The sequence below is a fragment of the Oenanthe melanoleuca genome, chromosome 1A, assembly GCF_029582105.1.
Source record: "Oenanthe melanoleuca isolate GR-GAL-2019-014 chromosome 1A, OMel1.0, whole genome shotgun sequence".
NCBI classification, from domain to species: Eukaryota; Metazoa; Chordata; class Aves; order Passeriformes; family Muscicapidae; genus Oenanthe; species Oenanthe melanoleuca.
Window position 1 is genome coordinate 3,624,929 of NC_079334.1, and position 26,345 is coordinate 3,651,273.

General features: G+C 48.5%; 2 protein-coding genes across 6 annotated transcripts in view; one reads left to right on the forward strand and one right to left on the reverse strand.

Annotated features, from left to right (window-relative positions):
* The window catches only part of CACNA2D4 (calcium voltage-gated channel auxiliary subunit alpha2delta 4), a 116,399-nt gene that overhangs the window by 65,544 nt on the left and 24,510 nt on the right, over nucleotides 1–26,345 (forward strand). The window lies entirely within an intron of this gene.
* On the reverse strand, nucleotides 1,804–24,779 carry LRTM2 (leucine rich repeats and transmembrane domains 2). Of its 5 annotated transcripts, none has more exons than XM_056482401.1 (6): nucleotides 24,133–24,779; nucleotides 13,583–13,722; nucleotides 12,623–12,774; nucleotides 11,945–12,106; nucleotides 7,447–8,037; nucleotides 1,804–5,973 (listed from the first exon to the last, which is right to left on the reverse strand). In XM_056482401.1, the coding sequence occupies exons 4-6, from the start codon at nucleotides 12,009–12,011 to the stop codon at nucleotides 5,519–5,521; spliced, it is 1,113 nt and encodes a 370-aa protein (XP_056338376.1). In that variant the 5' UTR covers nucleotides 12,012–12,106; nucleotides 12,623–12,774; nucleotides 13,583–13,722; nucleotides 24,133–24,779; the 3' UTR covers nucleotides 1,804–5,518. The 5 variants fall into 5 exon arrangements, with proteins under 5 accessions (XP_056338376.1, XP_056338379.1, XP_056338377.1 ...); XM_056482404.1 differs by having other exon boundaries at nucleotides 12,623–12,759; nucleotides 24,133–24,326; XM_056482402.1 differs by lacking the exon at nucleotides 13,583–13,722.

Consider the following 26,345-nt stretch of genomic DNA (forward strand, 5'->3'; position numbering starts at 1 on the left):
TCTGCTTGGAGCCCCAAGCAAAGAGTGGCGCATTGTTGTCCTGGCCCACTGCCTCCCTCCACGCGAGGCAGAGTTATTGTTAGCATCATGCTCTGCTTTCTCCTTGGCTCCAGGTGCCCTGCACATGGCCTCTGCCTGGCTGCAGCACAGCAGAACTGTGGGAAAGACAGATCTGGCCCTTGTTGGGTGCTTTTTACCTTTTCTCTAAAGGGAGAAGAGCTGAGGATGCTGCCTTGACCCCTGGTTTCCAGGGCTGCAACAGATGTGGAGAGCACCCCAGAATGATGTAGGAAATATTTACTCAAATTTCATTCTGTAATTGTATTGATGGGTGAATGCTTGTATTGTCCATTATTCTTGGAGGGAAGTCTTTTTGGCCCTCATAAATCCCATGCTAGGACCTGCATTTATCTGGTTGGAGGATAGAAGCTGACCCTCTGACCTGTGCTCCAGTCAGTGCTAGCAAACTCTCTTCAAGCCTGCACAGTTTGCTGCTGGTGGATGACGTTCTGAGGAGGAATCCTATTTTTATTTTTACCTGTTATATGTACAGAATTACATGGTTATTATATAGGGTGTTATATGTGTGCATGAGTAGGTATGTGAGCAGGACAAATACATTGGTCTATATGAAATAGTAATCAAATGATAATAAATCAAATCGCAGAAAATCTCAGCCTGCTCCCAGATAGTTCATGAACTGAAAAAGCCTGGAGTCATCAGATGAGTGTGTTGGCTTTGCTTTTTTTCTGCTCTGTGTTTCTGGTATTATATGAAGTGCTGAGTAGTATTTGTGTGCACTCCCCTACCTATCTGGCAAAATTAGATTAAACTATGTGTCATAGACACCATGCTATTAGACAATAATGGTGACTCTCCTGCAGCACATACCTTTTTAGCAGAACAGATGCCTCAGCCGTGAGCGGATTAAGAGTGGCTGTGTTCTGCTCCCAGTTTCTCTCTGAAGACCAGACTGAGCATAGCAGGGTGACTGAGCATAGCAGTGTGAGTAGGGTGGCACAAGGGCTTGCTCGTGATGGGGTTTAACATCCTTCACAGTTTCACACACGTCAGGATGAGCTTATTCTTACAGCAAGGGAATGTGATGAATTGTGTATGCTTAGCACTGAAAGTGGCCAAGTGGGGAATTTAAACTTCTTAGCTGTGTGTGACAGACCTAGCCAGAGAACAGCTGGTGGAGAGACTCTTTTAGCTCTAGGGGTAACAGCTTGTGTACTTGGGGGTGCAATAGGATTAGATAGCAATTTCCATCCATTTCGAAATAACCTTGCTCAAGAGGGTCAGGAATCTGGAGATGTAGGAACCCATAGCTCCCTATTTGTTACATTACGTTCTAATTAAAAAAAAAAAAAAAAAAAGCTTTGGAATCAAATTTGACCTGAATATAACTCCATTGGCTCCTGTGTTCTTACACTAGGGATTAATTTGGCCCTTTCTACTTTTATGTAATGAGATGATTGCCACAGTATCTTATCCTTGTTACACAATCACCCTTGTCTGTCTGTGTCCCTGGAGCATTCCGTGTGTGTGTTTCTAGATCTAGGGTCTCACCTTCCCTGACTGTGTGTTTAGTCCTAGAGCCTCACCCTGACTTACACTGATTTAGTGTGTGTGTGTGTGTGTGTGCACGCTCACTCCAACTTCAAACAGTGTGTACAGACAAGAATATATCTGTGGGAATTGAGGGGCTTTCTCCTTTGGCTGGCTGTGTCCCTGTGGCGTTTGCTTCTGCAGGGGATAGGGAAAGAGTGAATGGCACTACCAGACATATCATTTAAACAAGAAGGAGCATAGGAAAATACATTCTTTATTATTATTCTGTAACAACAAGCCAGAAATATAATATACCTTTAAAAATTTTCTGTCTCATGCCAAAGAAACTTCCATTCAATCATTTTAGAAAATCTTGTCGCTCTCCCTCAAACGGTAACAAAAAAGAAAAAAGGAATTACAAGTGCCATCTGTTCCCTGCAAGGGATGTGCCTGCCTGTCCCACAGGTGGATGTGTGGGGAAGGGGAGAGGGGGGAGCAGGAGGGGTGTTCCTGGTGGCCCTGCCAGCCCCACAAGACTTCTTCCTTAGGGCAGGCACCTGCATGTATCATTGGAGCAGCACTGGGTCTCATTCTGCATCCAGCATGCCAGGGAGCTCCGTTTCTGCCTGTTCTGTGTTCCCTGCAGCACCTGTGAGCAGTGCAGCAGCTCAGTCTCACCAGGGCAGCCTGATTTCCAGGTGTGCTGGGGAATGGAGAAAGAGCCTGTTTGCAAACAGTGCCATGAAGAGGGCACTTCCCAATGAGCCCTGGTACTCTGCTCTGCGTGCAGAAGGACAGGTCCTCATCCTGCCAAACAGAGTATTTGCTTTCCAGCAATACTCCTCATAGCCAGCCTTCATGTTTCCCAGCAACACTCAGTTCTCCCCTTTCCTGTCTTCTCCTTTCCTGGGTGGGTTTCTAAACATAGCAGTCCCTTGTCTAGGGTTGAGATAAATCCAGACTTTCTGCCGTATAAATTAAAACAAAAAAAGGAGAGGATGGGCAAGGTCATCACCAGCCCCACAACACAGGATATAGAAAATATTATTAGCAACAAAGAAAAATTGGTCAGGGCAGGAGGAAGTCACAGGGAAGGTGCAGGGAAAGGAGGATTTCACACCTTCAACCCCTGCATTGTCCCCTACCTTCTTCCCATTCTTTTCACCTCTGGTCTATTCCCTTAAAAACAGTCTCTCTCTTATCACACACACACACACACACACACACACACATACACACACACACACACACACACATATATAGATCCCATTTGTTTTGTGCAATATGTCACCATTATTTGATGCAAGTAAAATATAGATCTATAAATACACCACTCTGACTCAAGTCCCATTTCAAGTATGATTGCGGAGTCCAGTATGGTAGAGGGAGAGGTTCCCCTGAGAGGGAGGTTGGGGAGAGGTTTGGATCCAGCAGGCAGAGTCTGGTCCTGGCTTGCTGGGAATGTGGAGCAGCAGTAACACGCATAGGGAGTCTGCAGTGCACCAGTTCTGCCCTTCAGAGTGGGCTACACTTGGAGCAGATGGGATGGTTGGGGTGGCTGTACAGTGCATGGGGGAAGAGTCCTTCCTCCTCACATTTCACCAGCCCCCCTCCTTCTCTTCCTCTTCCCCACAGTGTGCTGGAAGCAGGGGGAAAGTGTGTGCGCACACCGGTGGGTGGGCTGACTGCTTCTCCCAGTTCTTCCTTCGTGGCAGCCTGATCTTCTGCTTCCCTGAAGAACTTCCTCCTCTGCCCCACGCATCCCTGTGTTGAAGGGAAGTCATGCTAAAACAGTCCAGAGTCCTGCCTCCCTGGCTCTGGTGATCCTGGGTAGACCAGGAGGGGTTCTGCCACTCCAGGCTTTGTTTAATGATGTCGTGAGCCCAGGGGTCAGTACATCCATCTGTCTGGGACCAGAAGGAGTGAGGAGCCAGCGTGAATTGCTTGCACAGGGGTCCAGTCACAGCGAGCAGGAGGGCTATGAGATGTCCGACTGCACTGGGATTCAGATGGAGCAGGTGGAAGGGGTGATGTGCCCTGGCAGGGGCCACCTGCAGAGCATGCAGGGCTCTGAACACAGGTTCCTTGTGAAATACCCTGCAAAGCTGGGCTGGCTGCCAGCTTGTTTCCTGATGGCAGGGATCACACCATCCACAGGCACTGTGGATGCACGACCTCCGGTGTCATCTTCCTTGCCCAGGAATACCCACTGTGACGGGTTAGAGCAGGTTACCATGGCAATGTGTGCTCTCCCCTGGAGACAGCATTTTATCCCACTTCCAGTGATACAAAATGAGTCCTTATGTTGAGTTCCTTTCATATTTTTTCCCCTCTCACTTTTTTTTTCTTTCTCTGTCAGGTCAGAATGAGCTAAGACTAATAGGAGGCACTGCAGTCTGAGGGCTTTAAAATCCTGTTGAGGGAAGTCACCCTATGTGACATGGCAGTGTGCATGGCTGTGTGTGTGGGCAGCTGTGAGTGTCACTGGGCACCCCAGTGATGGTGAAGGGTGTGCATGTGGGCTCTGCTGCCTTCCAGACCCTTCCTGGGCTCTCCCACATCTGCCACGCTATCCTCCAGGTTCCAGCCTTCACCTCAAGCCCTTCCAGAACTCTGTTCACTCTTCTTGGTCACCCCAACAGCATCACCCTGTTCCACACATGGTGCTGGCCCCTGTGCCAGCCGTGGCAGCTCCTGGGTTGTGTGACTTCTTCCCTTGACACCTTCCCCTAGACTCACACTACTCAGCATGGCTTACACTCCTGGTAAGCCACCTCCTCCTCTAGTCTTTCCTGATGACCCACTTCTGATCTGCCAATCAAACATTTCTAAATGGAGGCTTCATATCCTTACCCTCTCCATTTATTAGAGAAGATGTAAAATAGATAAGAACACACCTTTTTTTTCATTCTGTGTACTTATTTCTGCAGACTGGTGCTGTAATCTCAATAACTTTGCCTCTCTCCATCCTCTCCTGCCAGTTCCCACTGGCTGTGCACTATGGCTGAGATGTTTTTGTTACTCCTTAGCAGCGTGTGCATGTTTTTTGTCTGAAGCAGAAGGTGATATGCACTACTATGATCAGGGTAAGGTAAAGTGGCTGGATGTATCCATGGCTGCATGCAGAGGGCAGGTCAGCATGGGCATGAGTGGTAGCTCTGCATGTGGAGGTGGGTGCCTGGATGCCTGGAACTGGGACTGGCTCTGTGTGTGTGTGTTGGGATCAGAATAAGTCAGTGTGTGTGTGTACAGGAGGATGACTCTGTGCCTGTGCACCTGCAGCAGATGACATGTGTGCTCAGCACAAAGATTTGGGCTTGGCCAGAAGCAAAAAGAGGGACACTGCTCCTTGGCAGTGTGTCAGGGTGGTACAGGTATCTTTCCATCTCTAAAAGTGAGAAGGGAATCTCCCACTAACTGTTGCCCTGCATAGGGACCTTGCCTCCCTTCTGATGTAATCTTGGCAGCACAGATTTGTAGGGTAGGCAGCAACTTAGTGTCACACGACAGCAGTGACCTAACGGTGAGGCGTGGACACTTCTGGCGTCCTGCTCCCCACATAAGGTTTCATAGAACTGCTCTCTGCAGAGAACCCTTGACAGGATACAGGACAACTCAGGACCGAAGCTGAGAGGATGACACAGGTTCCCAGAAGGTGCCAGCTGCCTTTGCAGCAGGCATGTGAGGGAAGCTCTGTGCAAGGGCATGAGGTACAGCAAGCACTTGAGGTCTGACTCTACTTTATTTGTCTGGGAGGGCCCAAGGGTGAAAGGGCACAGAATGGGCCTGGGGCAGAGGAAAAGAAATTGAGCCAGGTGCCCTGACCCCCAGAAGCATGTTGTACTACTTGAGTGAGTGGAGCAATAGCACAGTCTGTCTGGGAAGATGTATTTTGGGAGGACCCCATGCTTGACTGCTCTCAGGTACCTTTTTTCATCGCTGTCCCTTCCTTCCTAGAACAGTTTCACGCCACAGAAGAGATTTGTTTTTGTTCTTCATGTTCTCCTTCTGTGTCACCCATGAGTGGCTGCCTCTTCTTCAGCTCCCGGTGGTACTTGGCCATGAGGGAGGCATAGATGCAGCCATAGGCAGCTGCCACCACCATCATGATGCACACGATGCCACAAACCACGCCTGCAATGATCACAGTGCCAATAGCCCGGCGCACGCTCACAGGCCTGTACCGCTGTTTCTGAGGGCATCCCACACTGGGCTCCACTTCTGTTTCTGGGCCTGATTTAGATTTGGAAGGAGCAGGGCTTCCTTTAGTGCAGGGTGGGCCAGTATTTTCCAGCACTGTAGAGCTGTTCTCGTCATCCAGCTGGGAGCAGTAGTTGAACATCTCCATGGGCACCATTCGCATGTCCTTTCCTTTCAGCTCCTTGGGCAAGGTGCAGGCCAGCTGATCGATTTTCCCACCTGTCCAACAGAGAAAACAGGAGTCAGTCACAGCTCCATCCCCATACAGAGAGAGCAGGGTTAGATCCTCAGCTGGGGTGAGTTCATGGACATCCATTCACACTTGCTAAAGTATTTTCCCTGCAGAAGCTTCCACCATGTCAGCTGGCCAGTATGCCTCTGCTTAGGTTGGGTTTGACACTAGAGCTCCTGGTGCATGATATCTGCATAGGCCAAGACATGAAAGCTCTCTGAAACCATTTAAGTCAGCCTCATACTGTTTAGTGAGTTATGTAAGTCTCAGTAGAATCACTTTAGAAAAGGAGAAATTAAAGCTAAAAGATAGAACCAGGCTGTATCTTCTCAAAAAAACAACAGATACATATCCCATCTTCTGACAACTAATCCATCTCTGTGAAAATAATGACAGATGTTGAAACAAATGCTTGAGTGCGTTGAGCAATCTCTTTGGAAGGGGAGGAAAAAAAAGCCAAGTTATGTCTGCATCCTTTCCACTGATTTTGTGATATGGTAGTCAAGAAAAAAAAAAAAAAATTAAAAAAAAAGAGTGGAAGCTGGCACTCGTATGCTTGTTTGATTCTGCTCGCACAAATGCCTATTTCAGACTGCAGTGTAGCCATAGGCAGAGATAATCTCCTTGCAGCATGGCTGTGATCAGCAGGGATGTGACAGCTGACTGTTGCTAGCTGCATGAACCTACTCATTGGTTCCAGAAACAGGTCATGCCTTCAGTCCTCACTCCTGTAAAATGTGCCATCTTTCCTTGAGTTGCAGCTCCTGAAAGCATGTCATCCCATCAGCATTCCTGATAAGTGACATGTACCTTTCTAGTCTTCTGTGTTTCAAGGAAAATCTGGAAATACAAACTTGTCAAAAACTGCTAGGTTTGAAATTATGATTTTATAGCCAGTCTGACTTGGGGCCTGACTTGTTAATTTGAGCTGTAGGTTGGGTTCTCCAATATGAGTTGCAGTGTTTTTCCTAAGTGTCACTGTTTCCTAAGGTTCTTTTTTTGGCACAAAACCTGGTGCATTACAGCCAAATTCTGACTTCTAATTCTCTCAGCTTAAGAAAGAATGGGATGGTTATTTCCAAGTGTGAAAAGCATTTCTTCTCTTTGGGCAGAAAGAGTGAGGTGAATTCATATCCTAAAATGTTAATGTTACTTGAAGAAAGTTCTTTCTTCTCTCAAGATTTAAAAAAACAGGGGTAATAGTTCCGATTAGAAACAAAACAATTAAATAGGAGATCTGGGGCTGCTGGGAGCTTCACAGACCGGCAGTGTGCAAGGCATATGGAGGTGCAGTGGCACTAAATTGTAGCAGGGTCCACATGCTCTTTGGCTGAGACCTGTCCTTCAGGTCAGCCTGGCCTGCCAGTTGTGTCTGCTTCTCTTTCTTCCCTGCCTGCCTTTGCTTGCCTTTCCTGGAAGAGCAGCACTCCTCCTCTCCCTCCCGCAGCGCCAGCACCTACCTCGGTAGGAGAACCACTCCATCCAGTGCTTGAAGTCTCGGAGGTTGCAGTCGCATTCCCAGGGGTTATCCCCAACCTGGAGCTGCTGCAGGCTGGTCAGAGGCTCGAAGGTCACCCTGTCCAGGCTCTGCAGGCGATTGGACCTGAGGGAGAGGGAGCGGAGAGCAGGCAGGTCGTCAAAGATGCCCGAAGGAATCTGGGCCAAGCCGTTGATGGAGAGGTCCAGCTGGCGCAGCAGGGCCGTGTGTTGTAGCAGGTCCTTGTCCAAGGCCCGGATGCTGTTGTTCCTCAGCTGGAGCTCTGTGAGGTTCCCCAGGTCACTGAAGATGTTCTGAGGGAGCTGGTCCAAGAAGTTGTTGGATAGATCCAGCCTCTGTAGAGCAGAGAGGTTGGAAAACACTGCTCCTGGCAGGATGCTGAGCTTGTTGTTGAGAAAGAGGAAGGTCCTGGTGTTTGTGGGGATGTCTGAGGGAATGGAAGAGAGGCCCAGGCCACTACAGTCCACTTCCAGGTTGCCACTGTTACACTTGCAGGAGGAAGGACAAGTAAAGAAGGACTCAGCAGCACATAGTGAGAGCCAGCAGCCAAGCACTGGAAGGTGAAAAGCAGGGAAGAAAGAGGGCATGGATTAGATCATTGCTTTCCCATCCTCAGCCACCACAACTACAACACAGCCCTCACAGCAGGGCTCTTCACTGCAATGACATGCAGTGTAGTGGGTTTCCTCACAGCTACATTCCTTTGCTGCTGGCCTGCATCCTGACAGCATGACTTTGGTCTTAGCCTGGTTTTTTTATGGACAAGCAAGTAAATATCTTTCCAGTTTCACAATGAAGTCAGAACAGTGCATCCCAGTGGACTTTGCCGACAGATGCTGAAGCTCTGGTACCTGTCAGAGGACAATGGAGCAGAGAGTGGGGGGAGGTGTCACCTCTGAGAAAGAATAGCTCTTTCTGAACAGTCAGGGTAGAGAGGGGAGGGACCAGGTATATTTAAGAAGTTCCAATTTTTCAGAAACAGATACGTTACTAAAAAGCTTTTAAGAAAAATGAAAATAAAACAATCTACATTTCAGGTATGCTCCTGCAGTTTGAATCCTAATATTTGTGATAGATAAGAGTCAGACCTAAGACTCTAAATAAGGGTGTTGTTTGCTTACCATGTTCACAGTGTGTCATATGGGCCTTGTATCCACTTTTTAATAACTTGTGTTGCATTACAAAGGGATGACCAAGACAACCGCTAAAAAATAACAAGAGGTCCCTAAATCACTGGACACCTGGTACTTGCCATTGCTATCAAAACAGTTTCTGAATCCCATAGCAACAGCCCCAACAGTATCTCTGAGTGGCCAATGACCACCCCCATCTAGAGCTGGTAACTGGGTACAGATCCAGCAATTGTTCTTATTAAGAATTTTGGACACATCCTGGACTACAGTCCTATGCAAATCATGGGGCAAACCCTGAATCATGGTTATCAACTGGGCAGACAACAGGCATGTAAAGAACCATTCAAACCACATCTGACCAGAATTGCCCACAACAATGGCAGGAGCAAAAGAAATGTACATTGGTAACTGCCAAAAGCAGTGTCAGGAAAAAGGTTAACACACACACACCCTTTCTCCTACACTATCTCAAGGTTAAGGATGGACAAACCACAAATCAGCATTTTTTAGAGCTGCTCTGGATTGCAGACATGGGTCCAGATCCTGCCAGTGGCACCAGGGCACTAGTTACCAACCTTCCCTGGAAGCCAGTGGCTTTTCAAACTCTCATTTTTATGACAAAGAAACATTATCAACAAGAAAGCAAGCTTTGTGCCTCTTCTCATTAGAGGAGTGGGAGTTATGTTTAAGCAGACTATGTAAAACATTTGCATCCTTCATCTTAGTTCCTTTTGTGGAATTGAGATCTCACAATGAATTCCACTATTCTTCAATGTGGGAAGCAAATTCAGCTCCCTCGCAGTTTTTTAAGGTGACAAGTTTGAGCATTTGAACTAAAACTGAAGCAGGTTTGTCTGTACATCATGCCTGTCCTCTCCCTTTCTCACTTTCCTTCAGAGAAGGCAGTCACTTGGGTTGGTACAGTCTTTTTAGGGGTGAATGGTAGCTAGAGGGGATGCATTTATTGTCTTGCCTTCCTGAACTGGCAGTCAGGTTATTCTGTCCTGCTTTTCTTCAAGGAACCAACAAACAGGTGTTTTACTTCTTAATTCTAAAGGAATAGTGAAAAGACTGCCACAAGAGAGGAAGCCAAAGGAGACCCACACTGTGGAGAAGCTCTGCCAGGAGCAGCTTTGCAGTCGGCCATGCTCTTCCTTTCTTCCCTTGTGCCACTCTCTAGAGTTTAAGCTGACCCACAGCCCATTTTTTTATAGCAACTGTGCTTCAGTCAGCATTGTGCCTTCTTACTCCAACCCTGTCATCTTGCATGGGGCAGGTTTTGTGTTCCCAGTGATCCTTTTGAGAACTGGCAGATTTGTGGGCCAGTAGACTAAGGAGAGCTAATCCATTTGAATCCTAAGCTGTATGACTTTATTAAGGATCAAGGGATAAATGTTCAGAGATAACATATCAATTCTCAATCATTTCGTCTGTCTTTTGCAATTCTTCAATAATTTTTTACTGTCCTACAGTTGAGATCTCAGGTGTACATCAGCCCAGGCTATGCCAATAAATGTGCTCTTTTAAGGAGAATTATGGATCCTTATGTGAAATGGAAGACAGATGTTTACTCAGAGCACCTCTGTGCTTTCTCGTCATGCAGAGGCTGGGGCCCACAGCAGAAATTGCCGTGAAAGTAGTTCATAGCCTGTGGACTACTACAGTACAGGTAGTGACTGGCTGGCTGATATTTAATTCTGTTCAGAATAAATCACACTCTTGTTGTAGGGAGAGAATTAAAAGAATAGGAGCTAGACTGGGGAAGGGAAAGAGCCATGAGTCATTCAAGTGACCCCCGTCTTTCCTGGATGCTTAACAAAAGCCCAGTATTAATAATAGATTGGCAGCTGTGATGATGAGATAACAGCTGCTTTGTGCACCAAGAAAGGCAAGAGCAGCCCATGTGTAATGCTATCCAGGTGGCATTCTGCTCAGGGCTTATCTCTCAGAATGCCTGGCTGCCTGCAGCACCGACTGGGTGGCTGTGGGGTTCCACCAGTGTGTGTGCTGGCAGTGGCTGGCAAGAACAAAGTCTCAGGCAGCTGGCTGTGGTTATGTTCAGGAAATGGATTTATGCCAAGCTTCTGCAGCCATGTAGGATATGCCAAAAATGTCTTGTTGTTACGCATATATTGCTGTATGCTTTTGGAAATATTTTACTGAAATCGTACAGAAAAGAGATTTTGTTTTCATTTCCCTACAAGAAGTGCATCCATCAGGATGTGAGCTGAGGCCAGGGAATTCATTGCGTTGGTTAAGATGCAGCTCTACAGGAAAGAGAGGCAGGGAAGCAATAGACAGAACCTGAAGCTGTCTTCCAGCCCTACAGAATGATGGATAACAAGTGTTTTTGTGTTTGGGGAAGATCAAGTTACTTTGTGGGGTGTCTGGTGACTCTATTAGGTGGCAGAAAGCTGATCCAAGTATATCAGATTAAGCCAAGACTCAGTAGCACTCATTATAAATCATTTACGCAGTCTAGTCTGTGAGGATGGATTACAATGTTTGTTTTCTGGAGAAGGAAATAATTCCCTCAGCTTCTTACAGCTGCAGCTCTAAATGTGACCAGGAGGACTGGAACAAGGGAAACTACAGACCTACTTGGTGCCTGGGCATGCAGTAGTGAGGAACACTCTCCAAATGTCCCCTTTACTCTGCTGTGTTCCCCAGATGCTTCTCTGAGATGCAGATAAATTCCCAAAAGCCCCACATGACCCTAGCAGTGCCTGCTCTGCACTCAGGGGTACTGTGGCAACTGCCCCAGCCCACTGGGAATATGCACAGGCTGAATGTTTACAATTTAATTTGAAAGAGAGCTTCTTTAATTTGAAAGAGAGCTTCTTTATTTACTCCTTGATTTTCACTACATGTGGCAGTGCCCAGTAGGAGAATTCTGCCTTCGCATCCTGCATCTCTTTCTGAAATCTGTTACGACTTTTGCTGTGAAGAGCTGGGAGCCTTGCTCAGCAGCCTGTGTATAAATCCCAAGCACAGAGAGGAGTCTGCAGCTCACAGGATACTGATTTGAGAAATGTTCGGGGTGGATCTTTGTGCAATGGTGTCTGTCATGCTGTTTCTCACCTGCCAGGCCCACTGGAATTCAGAAGCAATCATCACTTGCTGTCCCACTTTAAGCCCATCTTCAGCTTTAGAATATCACTCTCCCTCCCAGCTAGCCTGGCCTCTAAAGGAATCAGGAATTAGTTCAAACATCTCCATTCTTAGCTGTCCCTCTCCCCTGTTCTTAACCCTGATGTGACCTATTTTCTTCCCACTCCCTTGACAAACAGGAATACTGTAGTTGGTACCTGAGTAGGCATTACTTACGACAAGCCTCTTGCCACCTCATGAGGAACCTGCTCCTCCACCGGTGGCCAGCACTTGTAGGCAGCATCGTGGTCTTCTCCAGCGTGTCCTCACATCCAACAGCCAGTCTGGCACACGGCCCCAAAGGGAGAAGGAATGACCTTGTAGCCTGCCTGCCAGGTCCTGGAGAGGGAAAGCAGAGCAGAGCAGATGAGATTCACTAAGCCTGGGTGCAGCACACAGGGCTGAGCTCAGTGCTGTCCTTTCCCTTCCCCAATTACTGTTTTGCCTTAGAGGCATCAGTTCTGTTTTGGAGGAGAAATGGAGGACATTTCAGTGTTGAAGGCACAACATTAATTCATTTTGGACCTCACGATGCAGAAATAAAACCTGATTCACCTAAGTGCCAGAGCTAAGTTTGAATAGCCTGCTGTGGTAGCTACATTAGCCTCATGCTCAAGGTTAACCTGATGAATTGCTAAGGTGACCCTGCCAGGGCAGCAGACTCCGGCTCGTTCCTGTCGCCTCCACGCAGGCTGGTGCCACCTGTGCATCCTCTGCCTGACGCACGGCTCAGGCTCGCTGCGATCTGGGCACCGGCGGCTGCCAAGCTCCTTCTCTCCCCGCTCCTCCTCCCCCCCAGCTCCACCACACCCCTCTCCCCCTCCTTTCCCCCCCACCCCATGCCGTATTCCCTACCAGCACTTCCTGTCTGTTTTAAGGTAAAATGGATGTGGTGGCTAGAGCAGCACAGCTTCAGCTTGGGGATTTCCCACTGCAGCAGCTGCAGGAGCTGAAGAGCGAGCGAGCCTCGGAGGAGAAGGAGAAGGAAGGACCTGAGGCGAGGGAGACTGAGTGGGAGTGTTGAAAAGAGAGGAATTGCATCTTAATTAGTAGAAGGAAAAATCCTCAGTCTAATTAGAAACCCAAAGACCATAAACTCTCCCCTGACAATAAGTGACTGACAACAGGTTTCAACTTCCCTCTCGCTTCCCTTTTGGATGCAAGGAGGCAGGAAAAATGAAAACACCACAAACCCTTCTGTCCCCCTGCGTACTCTCTGACGTGCCACCCACAGTCACAGCAGCAGTTAGATGGACACATTTCAACCAGAGTACAGAAATAAGCCATTCTCCGTTCCCTCTGAGGGGCTCTGACAACATGCACAGCGGCTGTTTTAGCTGGGTGCTGCACCACCACCAGGACACTCTGCCCGCACACGTGCCAGGTGCCTACCCTCCCCCAGGCTCCCAGACTGATTTATTTTACATGGGAATGTAAACCACCAGGAAACATTAAAATTAGCATCTTGATGAAAATTATGTGCAGGTTCAGTACTTAGACTAGCACATTTGGAAGGCTATTTAGATCATTTCCTAAATGCCAGTGCACCAAATACCTCTCATGATACAGAAACCAATTCAACCTTCATCCGCTGCAGCCCCCCACTCCCCAAACTGAGCTGGAGCCCTTTCCCTGCAGTCCCCACTGAAGAAGCTGCAACAAATAGCTGTTCCCATTTGGTGCTTGCGCTCGACCTGACCGTGGAGACTTTCAGCCTCCCCCATAGAAACATCTCCATCCTAAAAGCCACCCCTGAAGTCTCCTGTCTCCGCCTGTCCAAATGGAAAAGGAGGATGAAAAGCTGCAGGCACTTACCTGGAGGGGTTCTGCCTGCAGCCACTTCCACCCGACTCCCCGGACACTGCCCAATTACAGCCTCTTCCTTCCCTCTCCCTCCTTGACTTTCACTCCCCAGCAGCAGGCTTTCCGTGTGCTCTATTTAACTCCCTACAGCACTGGAATAAACGGCAGAGTTAAGCTGACAGCCACAGAGCCTTATCTGCCTGCTGGATAGCGCCAGTCGATCAGCTCCAAATCCTGTTGCCAAATGATCACGTCCTTGCTCTCAGCATCAGGGGCAGCCGCCTGCCATGCTCTGCCTTTCCCTCTTCCCCACCTTCACTCCATCTAACTTTGTCAGGGTTATAGATAGCTCTGTTCCTTGTGCTCTTGCCTTTTGGCTCTGTTTTGTAACACCCCATCTGTATCAGCTGGCTTGGTTCCAATTAGGGGGGCTAAGCAATTTTTAAAAAAAAACCAAACCCAAAACCAACTTCCTGGGGTGCTTCGTGACACGGTTTCCCCCTGTGATGTCCTCTCAGCCCAGGCCCCTGCTCAGGCCATGCACTGGTGTCTCTCCCACCGTGCTCTGTAGAATTTATCCACACTATCCACAGGCAATGATGGGGGCTGAGGGCAGGGCTGGCACACCCGAGCGTGAGGATGGGGACAGGGTCAGGGTTTCCACCCCCGGCTCCTTCTGCTCTGGCAGGGCAAGTCCAGCTCTTGCACTCATTTCTGGTACCTCACAGGCGCCTCTTTCCCTCAGGCAGCACCAAGGCTCAAGCAGAGAGTGCAGGGTGGGAGGAGCAGCCATGTATAAATAAGCCTTTTCCCTATGTTTAGAATTTATTACAGTGCATAGTGATTAACACCTGTTCAGGCTTTAATGCTGTCTTCTGCACTGCAACATGCACTGAGATGGAGGGGCCTTGATAAACCCAGGATTATTTTAAAGCATGTCACATATATGCCACACTCCCCACTCCATAGATAGCAGCCACCCTGTGTGCACTCATACACGTGTTTCCAAGACTTAAAAGCAGCTACCTTCATGTACAAATGCACAGAGTCACCAGCCTAGCTTACATTTACAAATGTGTGCACAGAGTTGGGTTTGCACGTGTGCCGGGGACTCTTCTGTAACCCATATTTATTAACCTCCATGTTTTCCACAAAGCTGTCTGCTTCTCCAAGCATACCATATACCCAGGTGGCATAGCAGTAGATTTGGAATATGTAGAGGTTCTTCGCTGCTGAAAGGTGAGGGTCAATGATTTATACCTTGGAGGAGTATGTTCATGGAGAAATTTTAATTCCAAAGATCCAGAAAAAAAAAACAGTTTCTCCTACGCATCTACTGCCCATAAGAACATTATACCCTTAGTGATTAATATTCCATAGTCAGGAGAGAGCAAGGAGGCAGAGAGGATTTTTAAGAGTTTGTTTTTTAAAGGTTTCCTCTGACTTGTCTTGAATTCTGACTTAATTAGCAGTTTTCTTGTGGCCCAAGAGATGCCTTCTGCTCTGCAGAGCACCAGGCAACTGCACTCACTGCCAGTGCAACCCTGGGAACGTGTAATCTTGGGGCAAATAGCACCTGCCCACACCTTCAGCCTCTCCAGAGCAGCACCAGCTGTGTCGGGCTGCTTTCAGCCTGACAGCCAGGGATTTTTCCAGCAGAAGCACTCTGCCAAACCTAGGAGTAGTCCCTGTATGGCCCCAGATCAACAAGAGAGGCACTGTGCCATTGTTCTGAGTTTGCCTGGCTTTGCTTGGACTTGGGGGCTCAAGGCTGGTCAGCACTGCTGGAGCTCTGAATGCTCTGAAGTCCCCCACGGGCTCCACAAACCAGGCATTAGTCTTTCTCATGGGCTTTCTAGATGGTTCCTTCTCCCTAGAGCAACATGTCAGCTGAATGCCCTGTGGTGATCCATGGGGCACAGTGGCCAGAGCTTTCTTCCATGTGCTTGGAGTTTCCACATTCTGGAGAAAACAGCCTGTGGGGCTGGTGATGGCCTTTTCCTATTACTGTTTCAAATAGGACAGTAAAAGACAGCTTTTTTCATTTCAGCTCAAAGCAACAAAATGAAATCATCTGTTTCTGGCCCATGGGCTCCAGTGGCCAAAAATACACCGAGCTGAAGTGCCACTTGGACATTTGGCCTGCTGTCAGACTCTAGAGGACTCTCTAATGAGGATTCCCCTAATTAGATTGAACAGTGAACCTTACTGCTGGGGGCAGGGGAGAGAAAGAAGGAGAGGATGCAGAGGGGATTGTAATGACTCTGCAGCACTTGCCAGGGCCTAAAAACTATGGCAGGCACTATTTCTTTCTTGTGCCTGCTCCTCTGTGCTCAGACACCAGTAATGTTTGCAGTATCACTCCAAAGCCATAGCTTTTGTGGGGAGGGTCCCAAGAAATATGCTAGGAGGGTGGGGAGGGTTTCAGTTTACTGTATCCACATGCTGGCTTAGTAACTCTTCCCAGTCCTCTGTCACCTTCTATCCAAAGCTTGCCATGTGCTCTGTGAATGGCTCTTACCATACCTGCCAAGTGGTGTTACCTTGTGTTTAATGACCCCCAGAAGTAAGGCTGAGGTAAGAGCCGGTAGTGCTTCTACTCTGGGTAGGTGGATAAATCTTTCCCATTCTCCAGACAACTGCACTGAGGCTCGAGACACAGGTGACTGTGTCACTAGGATGAGACACTGTCAGAAGCAGAGCCCAGCGACCTCTGTCTCTGATTATCTCTGCAAGTCCCTTGCACTAACCCTTGGATCATGGCTGAGGGATCAGACTCCGTTAACAGCCTGGCTTATGAGCACTGGCGGGGCATGTGGGTGACCTATATTACAGAGGGGTAGGTAGCAGAGACTGCAACAGATGCCAGCAATAAATTATCAGAAAGTATGCACAGCCTTCCATCCCTCCCCCACACTTTCCTTGATGGCAAAGTCCCTTTCCCCTTTCCAATGCTGAATTGCTTTAGCCTTTATCAGAAAAGCAGCAGCATGAGGGAGGGCATGGAGGACACTTTAAGGAGATTATCTTCTTTCCTTCCCTTTTTCTTGTTGCTTTTAGGATTCATGTCTTATTGCTATCACCCCATAATGGAGGGGGACATTGGTACCCCAGCACTTAGTGACTAAAGCATGTTGTTCTCTGCATGTCCCTTCATCTGCCTTTGACGGGGTAAGTGGCAGCAGAGACAGACAATCTGTGTGGCCTGACTATCACAGCACAAGTATCTTTAGAAGGCATGGAGACCTCCCCCATTCTTCATCCCCCCACAGACCTGTTAGTTGTGCAAATTATCGATCCCAAGAGGTCACATTGTCCCAGTGGCAGCCCCTCATTAGTCATCTCTTTGGAATGCAAAAGCACTCAGAGGTAGCAGAGAAGCTCAGCAGTGCTGTAGAAACATCCAGTGCTGTCACTGCTCCAGTGAGCTTCCAAGCTAAAGAGCTGGGGGCTTCATTTGCAGCACTTGCTGATGTATTAACACATGTGTTCAAGATTCATTAGTGTTGTGCTGTCACAATCAATGGAAAGCACATTTTAAATTCATATGAGAAACCCAGCTGCAGAAGAAATAGTGCCCTCTGACATGCAGTGATCAATCACAGCTAAGGAAAACACCTCATACAGAAAGCTGTAAAGCAAGTAGAAAAAGTGTAAAACCCACTTGGTCTTGTAAGGGACTCTGCCACATTCCTGGTCTGGTGTGAATAAAGACCTCATCCTTTTGTCTGTTGATGTGAAAAGGTCAAAAAGCTTCTGATTTTTGGATTGGCAATGTAGGCACCTCCAAAATTCAAATGTGTTGATGGTAAAAAATATTTGTTCCCCAGGACCCTCCAAGAAAGATCAACTTCCTCCCCATTTTATCAAGAGGCAAACTATGGTTCAGGTAAAACTGGCTGCTGATATTGGCTGGCTGAAATTTCAGTGGCCTTGCTTTTGATATTTCATCATTAGTCCACATTGGTTCCCCACTCACTCAGGATTTTCAAAGCTGTCAAGTGCAGTGTTTGCACTTGGGCTTGTAAGTGCTCTCCTGTCTTGCAGAGAGTATTTGTAGGCCTTATCAAAGTTACACAGAATAAAGAATTTTTGGCCAGGTTTTCCCAGTTTCCAGACAGGCTTGTGGCAAAAACAGGAGAGAAGCTGGTTTTCTTGATTCCTCATTCCATACCTTAAGCAGAAAACACTATTTGCATCCCAAGCCACCCTGACCAATGCACAATAATGAGACTGGGAAATTCTGGAGGAGCTGGAAATACCAAGGGCATAAAGCCTCAGCAAATCCTCTGAGAAATACAGAGCATCAGAAGGGGAGACAGGGAGGGTAGCACTGCTGGGAAAGACCCAGATTGCTGTGGAGATGTGGAATTCCTTGGGAAGCTGTGGAAGCAGGTGGAGGGAGTGGGGTATCCAACCAGGAGTGACAGGAAAGTCCCAGCAGAGTGAGAGTGCAGCATATGGAGGAGGCCCAGAGCAGCAGCAGGAGGAGAGCTGAGGGGGCAGTTGACAGGAAGAAATCCAGCCATGTGTGTGCCAGCATCTTCTCCAAGTATTACGGAACGCGACAGACCACGTGCAGTTTCCTCCCTGCAGAACGGAGGCAGCTGAGAAGGGAAGCGGGTGATGGAGTGGGAGAGGGGCTCAGAGGAGGGACACGTGAGCTGACTTCCCAGTTTCCTCCTCTTTTTCTTGCCACAGGGTGATGTTTTTGTTCTTCTCACACTGTTGGCAAAAATTGGTAACCAAGTGAGATGTGGAGGGGGGTTCTACATGGAGGTTGAGATAACATTTTCTGATCCAGCTGGGAACAGTTGGCTGTGGGTGGTGGCTTGTCACCAGCCTTGCCAGTTCTAATCCAGATCCCAGTTTTTTTCATTCTCTCAGCTGTGAAGAGCCTTCCCTACAAGTTTAATTTCCTGCAGGGGTTAATCCCATGGTCAGTGGTAGCTCAGGCCCTTAATCCTTTTGCTCAGTCCCTTGACAGAAGAACTGCAGCCATTCCTGCCCTGGCAGGTCTGAGAGAGGCACCCTTCTGCTCCCAGTTTCTCCTCTACACCCCACAAGCATCCTCCAGCTCACTGGCATTTAAAATGCTGCTCCCCCTTTCCTGGCAAGCCTACCCCGGGGGTGTGGGTGGCTTTTAGTACAACCAGGAAAAGGTTACAGGCAGAGAAGACAGCTTGCTGGGAGAATCCTGGTGCTCTGGTCCTCATTCCCATCACTACTGTGCTCACAGGTATTTTCTGCACTTCTTGGCTGGATGGTACTCTGAATCCCAAAGTATTCTCTTTCTTGTTTTTATTTGAGTGATGTTCAAGAAGGAAGGCGTGTATGGGCCCACATTTGTGAAGGATTCTCTGAGGGGTCAAAAATTTTTACATGGCGCAGTACCTTCCCTAGGTCTCTTACTCAGAGTCAAAGGATGCAGCAGATCTGTAAGAGGGAAGGTGCCAGCCTGTCTGAGATAAGAGATACATTTACATGCACAGAGTTGTAGATGGAGGTGCATCAATTTAGCATCAAGATAGGAAAATGTAAGTTTTTAATCAAGATAAGCTCTGTCCCTGGAGCTCTAGGCCAGATGTCTATTGAACAGCATGACCAGACTGCCAAATCAAGGGGCTTCCAGATCAATACCAAGAGACCCTGTTTGCATCTTATGGTCAAGACACTTCAGCCACGAGCGTTTGTCTTTGTGGTTTCTCATTCCAAAAATGAGGCAAGCTTTTGCAAGCCTGAGTAATCCCTTGCACACAAAATGCTCCACACTTGCTTTTTTCCCATCATTCATTTCCCCATTAGCCCAAAAACTGGTTTTGCTTTTTTTGTTGCCTGCATTTTGAAATACACTGGGCCCTTGAGTTCACTGTCCTTCCTTATGCTTGACTCCTGTTATTCTTTCTTCTGGTGGAGAAGCCAACATGGTGAAGAACTGCTGCCACCAAAGCTGCTCCCCCTTTTCCTCATTCTCTTTGTTGGCTGTGCTTCCCTGGGTGCCAGGCTCCCAAAATGAGCTGCAAGGGTAGTAGCTTGTCACTTTGGCAGCTGGAGCAGGAGGAGAGAGAGGATGTAGAAAACACTGAGAAAATGGAAGAATTTAACTAAAGTCTCACGAGGCTGTGCCCTGGGCATGTCCAGAGGGGCAGGAACCATCCATGCCTGCACAGTGTGGGGCAGAGCACAAGATGCTGGCAGTAAAAATCCTCTCAGCTCTTATCATAAGGGAATCAGCAACCCAGCATGCACACACTCCTGGCAAACCTCCTGAGGAAAGGCTGACTCTCATCATTCCCACACAGTGCATTTGTACTGGACTCTGAAAGAGACCCTTTTCTGCCTTAGTGGGTTGCAGAGATCTGGCTCAATTGGTCACTGTAGCACAAGGTTGTTGCTGCTGCCTCTAAGAGTCTGGAGCTGTTCCCCATTGCCCCCCATCACCTTCCCAGAGCATCCAAGAGGGGCAACCCTGCAAAGTCCACACAAAGTGCATGGGATCTGGGCTGCTGCCTTCAGCTCCAGGGGCGCCTGCGGATCTCTGGGACACATTTGTGCTTTTTACAAGCTGGGAACATTGCCCATAGCTCAACAAGATGTGGTGACAGCTCTCTCAACCCAGAGCTCCAGCCAGGATCTTTGGATGCATCTGAGTTAGCACACAGATCACAGCCTCATGCTGCAGAGCTTGCTGAGGCTGAGGAAGGTCTGTGAATTTGATGTGACTTTAGTTTTCTATGGGGTGTGCAGCCACAGAAGAGATATCTCTATAGCAAAGTTAACATCCTATCAAAAACATTAAAAGTGGTGTGGTGAGCAGGGCCCACCTTCCCCCTCTGTCCCCACACAGGCACCTCACAGCAGAGTCACAGCAGCACCTCACCCTGCTTTGGGCAGCACTGGAACTACAGAGTCCCACCAGGAGGGGAAAGGCAGCCCAAGAGATGACTGCCAAGCCAAGTTGCCTTTAACAGCTCATCTCCAGACTCAGGGTGAGGTCTTGCTTTTTTATCCCTTGTGTAAGAGCATGGTTCATGGGGAAGGAATCTTCCTAGACTCCTTGAAGTGAGGAGCAGCATGGTAGCAGGGCATGTCTTCCGAGTAACAGCCTTTTATTTCAGTCAGTCCAGAAGTTCTGACTTTTGTGACTTTGCTGTAAATTTAAGTCTCAGTCCTTCCTGTGATGGGTGTAAGGCATTGCAGAGCATAGATAACAGACAGACTCTCGTTTTCCCATTCATAAAAATACAACGAGGAAATTGTCATTTTCATTAAAAGAAGAAAAAAAATTGCCATATGATAAAATAGGCATGCAATGCCAAGGATTTAATGTGAGCTTACACTTGCCCAGCCTTCATTCAGGCACTTGCATGGATGCAGCACAGCACTGCCTTTGCTTACCTGACCAAGTACCATTTCTTTTTTTTCACTGTCCTAGACTCAGTGCAAAGGATACATGATACTCAAGCTAACAATGAGGATGTTGTAATAAATAAGGCTGTTTTTATATGGTCAGAATTAAACATTAAACCACAGTTTTGGCAGCACACCACAGTCTGTACATTCCTCATTTTGCGGGTGCCCAACACGAGACCCTAGGGGCCATTTTGCAGAACTGCTGAGCACTCACAGCTGTTTTTCCAAAATGCTGGCAGCTTAGCCAGCAAACTGGTACAATCTCAAGGACTCAATAGCACTGAGAGCCAAGAGGTCTCAGGCTCTGGCTCTGCACCTGCTGCTCCTTCCCCATGTGGTTAAAAGGGGGAGTCTCTTTTCCCTTCAAAAGCCAGGAAAACAACCACTCTTTCTTGCCTCATCAGGAGCATAAATTCTCTATCATCAGCTACAAGGCAACTGTAGCTCCTAACATCTTCAGAACACCACAAGACAATGAATAGTGATGTATTGCCTGCAGGGCTTGCTTGGCAGGCAGTAAACAAATAAAACAGGCACACATTTTGCAGTACCCAAAAAAAAAAAATCCTCCTGCTTCACTCCTTGAGCACCATGTAGCCAAGTACCCTGAATGAGGCAGCTCATGAAAATACAGAATGTGATCCTACCAGTCAGGACTGCAACCCAGTGCAAGTGGCAAGCTGGCTCCAGTACCAGTACCAATATTTCCTAACTTTCAACTGCTTGTTTTTGCAATATGAATAATGTATTTCACATAATCCAACCTCTCACAGATGAAGCAACTTGTTCATCCATCTCTTGAGTCTGGAATTGAAATAGTTTATAGAAAAAAATGCACATCTTCTTGCTGTTATCATACCCTCAATCACAGAAAGCTTTTTTGTGAGCCAGCATTTTGGTAAAGCCACAGCAGGAATAAGGTATGTGTGACAAGGTATTTCCCTGCAGCAGGAGGAACATCCCAGAACTCCCACTCCTGCTTCTTTCCACTGAGAGCTGAGCGTGTGTCATGGTGTAGCATGCTGAAGCATTACCCAGCTGGCAGGAGCATCCCAGTATGGTCATCTGAGTTATGGTTTGAGCCACCCAGGACTGGGACAGTTGTCAAGCAGTGTAAGCAGCTGCTTGTAACCAAACATGGCAAGTGAAGGAAACTGCTCTGTCTTTTGACTCAGCAACAGGCAAGAGTCACTGAAGAGCTACCCAGAAATGCCTTCCCACAGGCTTGAGGCTCTGCCACCCTATTCCAGCCTCTGTTGCTCCTTGAATGCTCCTGTCCAGGTATCCTTGTGCTGCTGCTGACCCTCCCAGCCTTACTGTGACACAGCTCTGCCTTCATCAGGCTTCTGTGGTGCAGAAGAGCCTAGAAAATCCTTTCTGCATCAGGCTTAAAAAAATCCGGAGGAAGGACAGGAAGCTGAAGTAACTCTTAAAGATATATGAACTGAGATAGCTAGCATGTGACATTCACTTTGCTGGAGGAAAGGGTAAAGCTATGATCTGGTATAAAAATTGCATAAGAAGGCTTCCCCCTTTCTCTTTGCAAACAGTCCCTTTGCTCAGGATTTACCATAAATCCTCCAAGTGGACAGGATGCACTAAACAGAAGCAGCACTGATGTCTGACAGGGAGACAACTCCCGCAAGCCTTTCACTCATGTGGAATAATTCCTTTGCAAATGTTGTTTGCCCACAGCAGTTAGAGGAAGATCTACCCCCGCCCCCTAATAGACCTGAGTGACAAAGCTCAGGAGAAAAATGGTCTGCAGTTCTGGAAAGGTTCCCTTCTCCTCACTGCTAGAAATGTTCCCTTCTTTGGGACAAGTCGCTCTCTGTGTTTAAGGGTTGCCCTGTCTTTTAAGTGTTTCTTTCTCCTGCAAGAGCAGCTACTTCAGTCCTTCCCCAAATGAGATCTTCATTTCTGTCTCCATCCTTGACGGGCAGGTCAGATCTCCGCAGCAGAGCAGTGCTGTTTCCTGCCCACTGCCATTCCCATCAGGGCTGTGCTGGATGGCACATTCAGGTTACCTGACAGTCCACGTGGTGGGCCTGGAGCCCAGCTTGGTCATGACCTGGTTGGAGCAACAGCTTCAAAATACCCTCTCTCCCCAAATCGGGAGAGCTCCAGTTTAATATGTCTCTCTTAATAAGCAGGAGATGCAGGGACAGTAATAAACTGGTTGGGCAGAGGGAGGAGGAGGAGGCAGAATGGCCTGTGTGGGATGTGTGTGTGCACGTGTCTATGCATGCATATGTATGCACACACACAGACACACAGACACACAGACAGGCTAATGCTTACATATATACACCGCTGTCCATAGTGTGCTTCACCTCGGCTCATTTGGGACCTCATTCTCACCCTTTCCTCCCAGTCAGGGCTGGAAAAGGCTGTGAAGCTTCTCTGTGCTGTTTCACCCACCCCCCCTCAGTGCTGTGCCTTCCACCCAAAAGTTCAGAAATCACAGGCTTGCCCTGCAGAGATGCTGAAAGCAACTCAGGACTTATTTTTCGCTCTACTTGTGATTTGGCATCCTTCACTTCATGTCCTGTGGTCATGTCCATGAGCACACAGATCCACACACTTACACACATACATTCCCCCGATCCTAAACCTGAACCTGTTTGATTTTAGTCCGTACTTCTCCATTTTAGGTTGTTCTTATTGAGACAGCTGAGTCCAAAATGATAGCCAGCAAAGCCATCTCAAGTCAGGCAAGTGGCAGCTCTCATGCTGACCCCTCTGAGACCCCCGAGGAGGGGACAAAAGGCAGGGCTCACCAGGAGCTGCCCGGTCCAGCGTGACCCCAGCCCCGAGTTCTCAGCCTCAAAGCCGCACCTGAGCCTCCTGTGGTTCAAGGAGAGCTGCCGCTGCCGTTCTCAGCTGGGAGAACTTGCTCCCGGCTGCCTGCACTGAAACTGGACTGGAACCAGTAAAAGCAGCAGCCTCTGCAGCAGGTTTGCATGGGGAAATCGCTGCCCATTTGTCAGTCTGGCACGGGGGAGCCTTGAGCACTGAGCTGCCTGGCACACGGTGCTGCCCTGGCTGCCACCCTCCTCCCCGGGGAAGCCGCTTCTGCAGGGCAGCTCCACTCACCTCGCTTAGCCGGGGATGTGGAAAAAACGCTAAAGGGAGCTGTCTTTACTTACCTCTCTCAGGCTGGGATGGACCCTCCTGTGAGAATGGCAGCTCTCCCAGCTCTCTGAGCCCGGTACAATCCCAAAGCAAATCCAGCAGAAAGTGCCTCTGTTCGCAGCTGGACTCTCGGCAGACCCTAGCTGGCAGGAGCCCTCCTTAGCCAGCCGCTTGCCTCGCCTGGAGGGAAGGGGAGCCGCACAGCGAGATGACAGCGTGGGAAAGGGGCTGTAATCCTCCGTAAATAATAAACAGGGGGAGAGAGAAAGAAAGAGAGAGGCGGGAGAGGGAGCGACTGTGCGCGGTGAAGTGACAGCTGGGGGTACATCTGCGATGGCAGCAGCACACGCACAGGAACGCGCACAGACAGTGCAGAGGAGTCACCCCGCCAGGCAGGCAGGATCTGCTCCCAAACACCCAGAGGAAGGAGCTCGGGAGGTTTTCATTCCTCTCAATGCATCCTGGAGAAAGGGCAGTTGCTGTCAGTGCCTCCGTCTCCCTCATCCCGCCTTTGCTGCCATCCCTCTGCTGGTGCCAGGGGGGCTCGAGGAGGGGTGAGGAGATGCCAGGGCAGGAGGAGCTCCCCACAGCCCCTCAGGAGGTAGATTGGTCAGGCACAGGTTATAAGAGAAGGCACCGAGCGAACAGTTCCTCCCCTCCCTCCATCTCTCCCCTGCTACGGCTGATGACAATAAACTCGGAGAGAAAGGCGTCAGGATGAGAGGGGACGAGCCCATGCTTTTGTATGGGAGCGAGGGAGCGGCTGCAGCGATGGGGAGACAGCAGGGGAGAGAACCCGGGGGGCTTGGGAGAAACGCACCCCCTTCCTCCAGTGCTCCGGAGACGGTGGTGGGGAGGCAGTGCATCCAACAGGGACACAGCACACCCCTGTATCTGTTTCCTTAGGGATTCAGGGAAAACTTGAGGGGTGCTGTTAGGGGGTAGTTGGGACAAGGGGAATGAGTGAAAGATGCACAGTTCATTCCCCTGAACTTTGGGTGCAGCAGAGAGTGTGTTCAGCCATAGGTGCGTGTGTCAGGTGCAGTGACATCCATCAGTGACAGGCATTCCCTGCCCTCCCTGTCATCGTCTGCTGGTACAGGGATGCAGTAAGCAACCAAATCCAGCCCACTGCCTCTGCTGGGATTTCCTCTGTGCTCTCCCATGGGCTTCTGTAGCCTTCTCCCCAAAAATCAGACCCCTATCTTGCCTTCCTCCATCTTGACAAAGACCTCACATTTGTAAGAATTACTCTTTTGTTGATCTATTTAAACTGCCTCTTCTATCAGGTCCAGTATCATAAACAGGCTGATTTGGGCTTTTGGCTCATTTTAATTTGTCTGGAAGTTATCTTTTTAAGTGAAATTTTTAGAGGACTCAAAATTTCAAATTACTGATTCAAGAGGCAAAGTGTTAAGAAATAGGGAATAGAGAATGCAAATGGATGGTACGGGCATGGCTGTTCTGGTACCTTCCATTTGAATCACAGGTTTTATGTAACCATTGGACCAGCTGCCATGAAAACAGGTTGTGAATGGCAAGGTAAATCTTGGTAAGCCCTCTGCAGGATGCAATTTTGAGGCTTTGTTATGCCTTTTTGTTGTGCGGCAGGCCCAAGAATTAAATCTTGGGGAAAGCTCCTTATGTGAACAACATATGGATAATCAAAGAGAGAAGCCAGAGACTGCAGACAAAAAGAGAGGCAAGCAGGGGATGAGCTAATGAAGCAGGCATGCTCAGCAGAGGGATGAACAGGTGGAGGGGAAGGCTCTTCTCTCCACGGTGAACAGCTCCTGGGAAGGCCCACAGCAGCCATGGCTTTGCAGGCAGGGTGGGAAGTGGTGCACAGCTTTGGGTACCATGTCAACACAGTGATGCCTACCTGTGCCAGGTGTTCAGCACTGCTTCTCCTGCTTTATTGCATTGCTGGGCTGCTGCAGTGGCACAGGTTGCTTGCATACGAGTAGGAATAAGACTACTAGCCATGGTCTCTCTGGGGACTCTGCAGCAGCCACTCATCATTTCATGGACCTCAGATCTTCCCACTGATGCAGCATACCCTTTGCCACCAGAGCAAAAGGGCTCATTAACAATCAGCTATTCTTTGGAGCAAGCACAGAGGAGTTTATTCCAGTTTTTTCCTCTCACTTGAGCTATAGCATCATCCTTGTCTCAGACTGAATCATTGCTTTCCTCCTTTCTCCTTGACCTCACCAACAGTGTGAAG

What these genes read in the sequence shown, in the direction of transcription:
- LRTM2 (XM_056482402.1), bottom strand. Translation starts at nt 12,011, where the DNA reads ATGCTGCCTACAAGTGCTGGCCACCGGTGGAGGAGCAGGTTCCTCATG. An exon ending in GAGGTGGCAAGAGGCTTGTC is followed by an intron (nt 8,038 to 11,944) that starts GTAAGTAATGCC and finishes TTCACCTTCCAG; the next exon opens with TGCTTGGCTGCTGGCTCTCA. An exon ending in GGAGTGGTTCTCCTACCGAG is followed by an intron (nt 5,974 to 7,446) that starts GTAGGTGCTGGC and finishes TCTGTTGGACAG; the next exon opens with GTGGGAAAATCGATCAGCTG.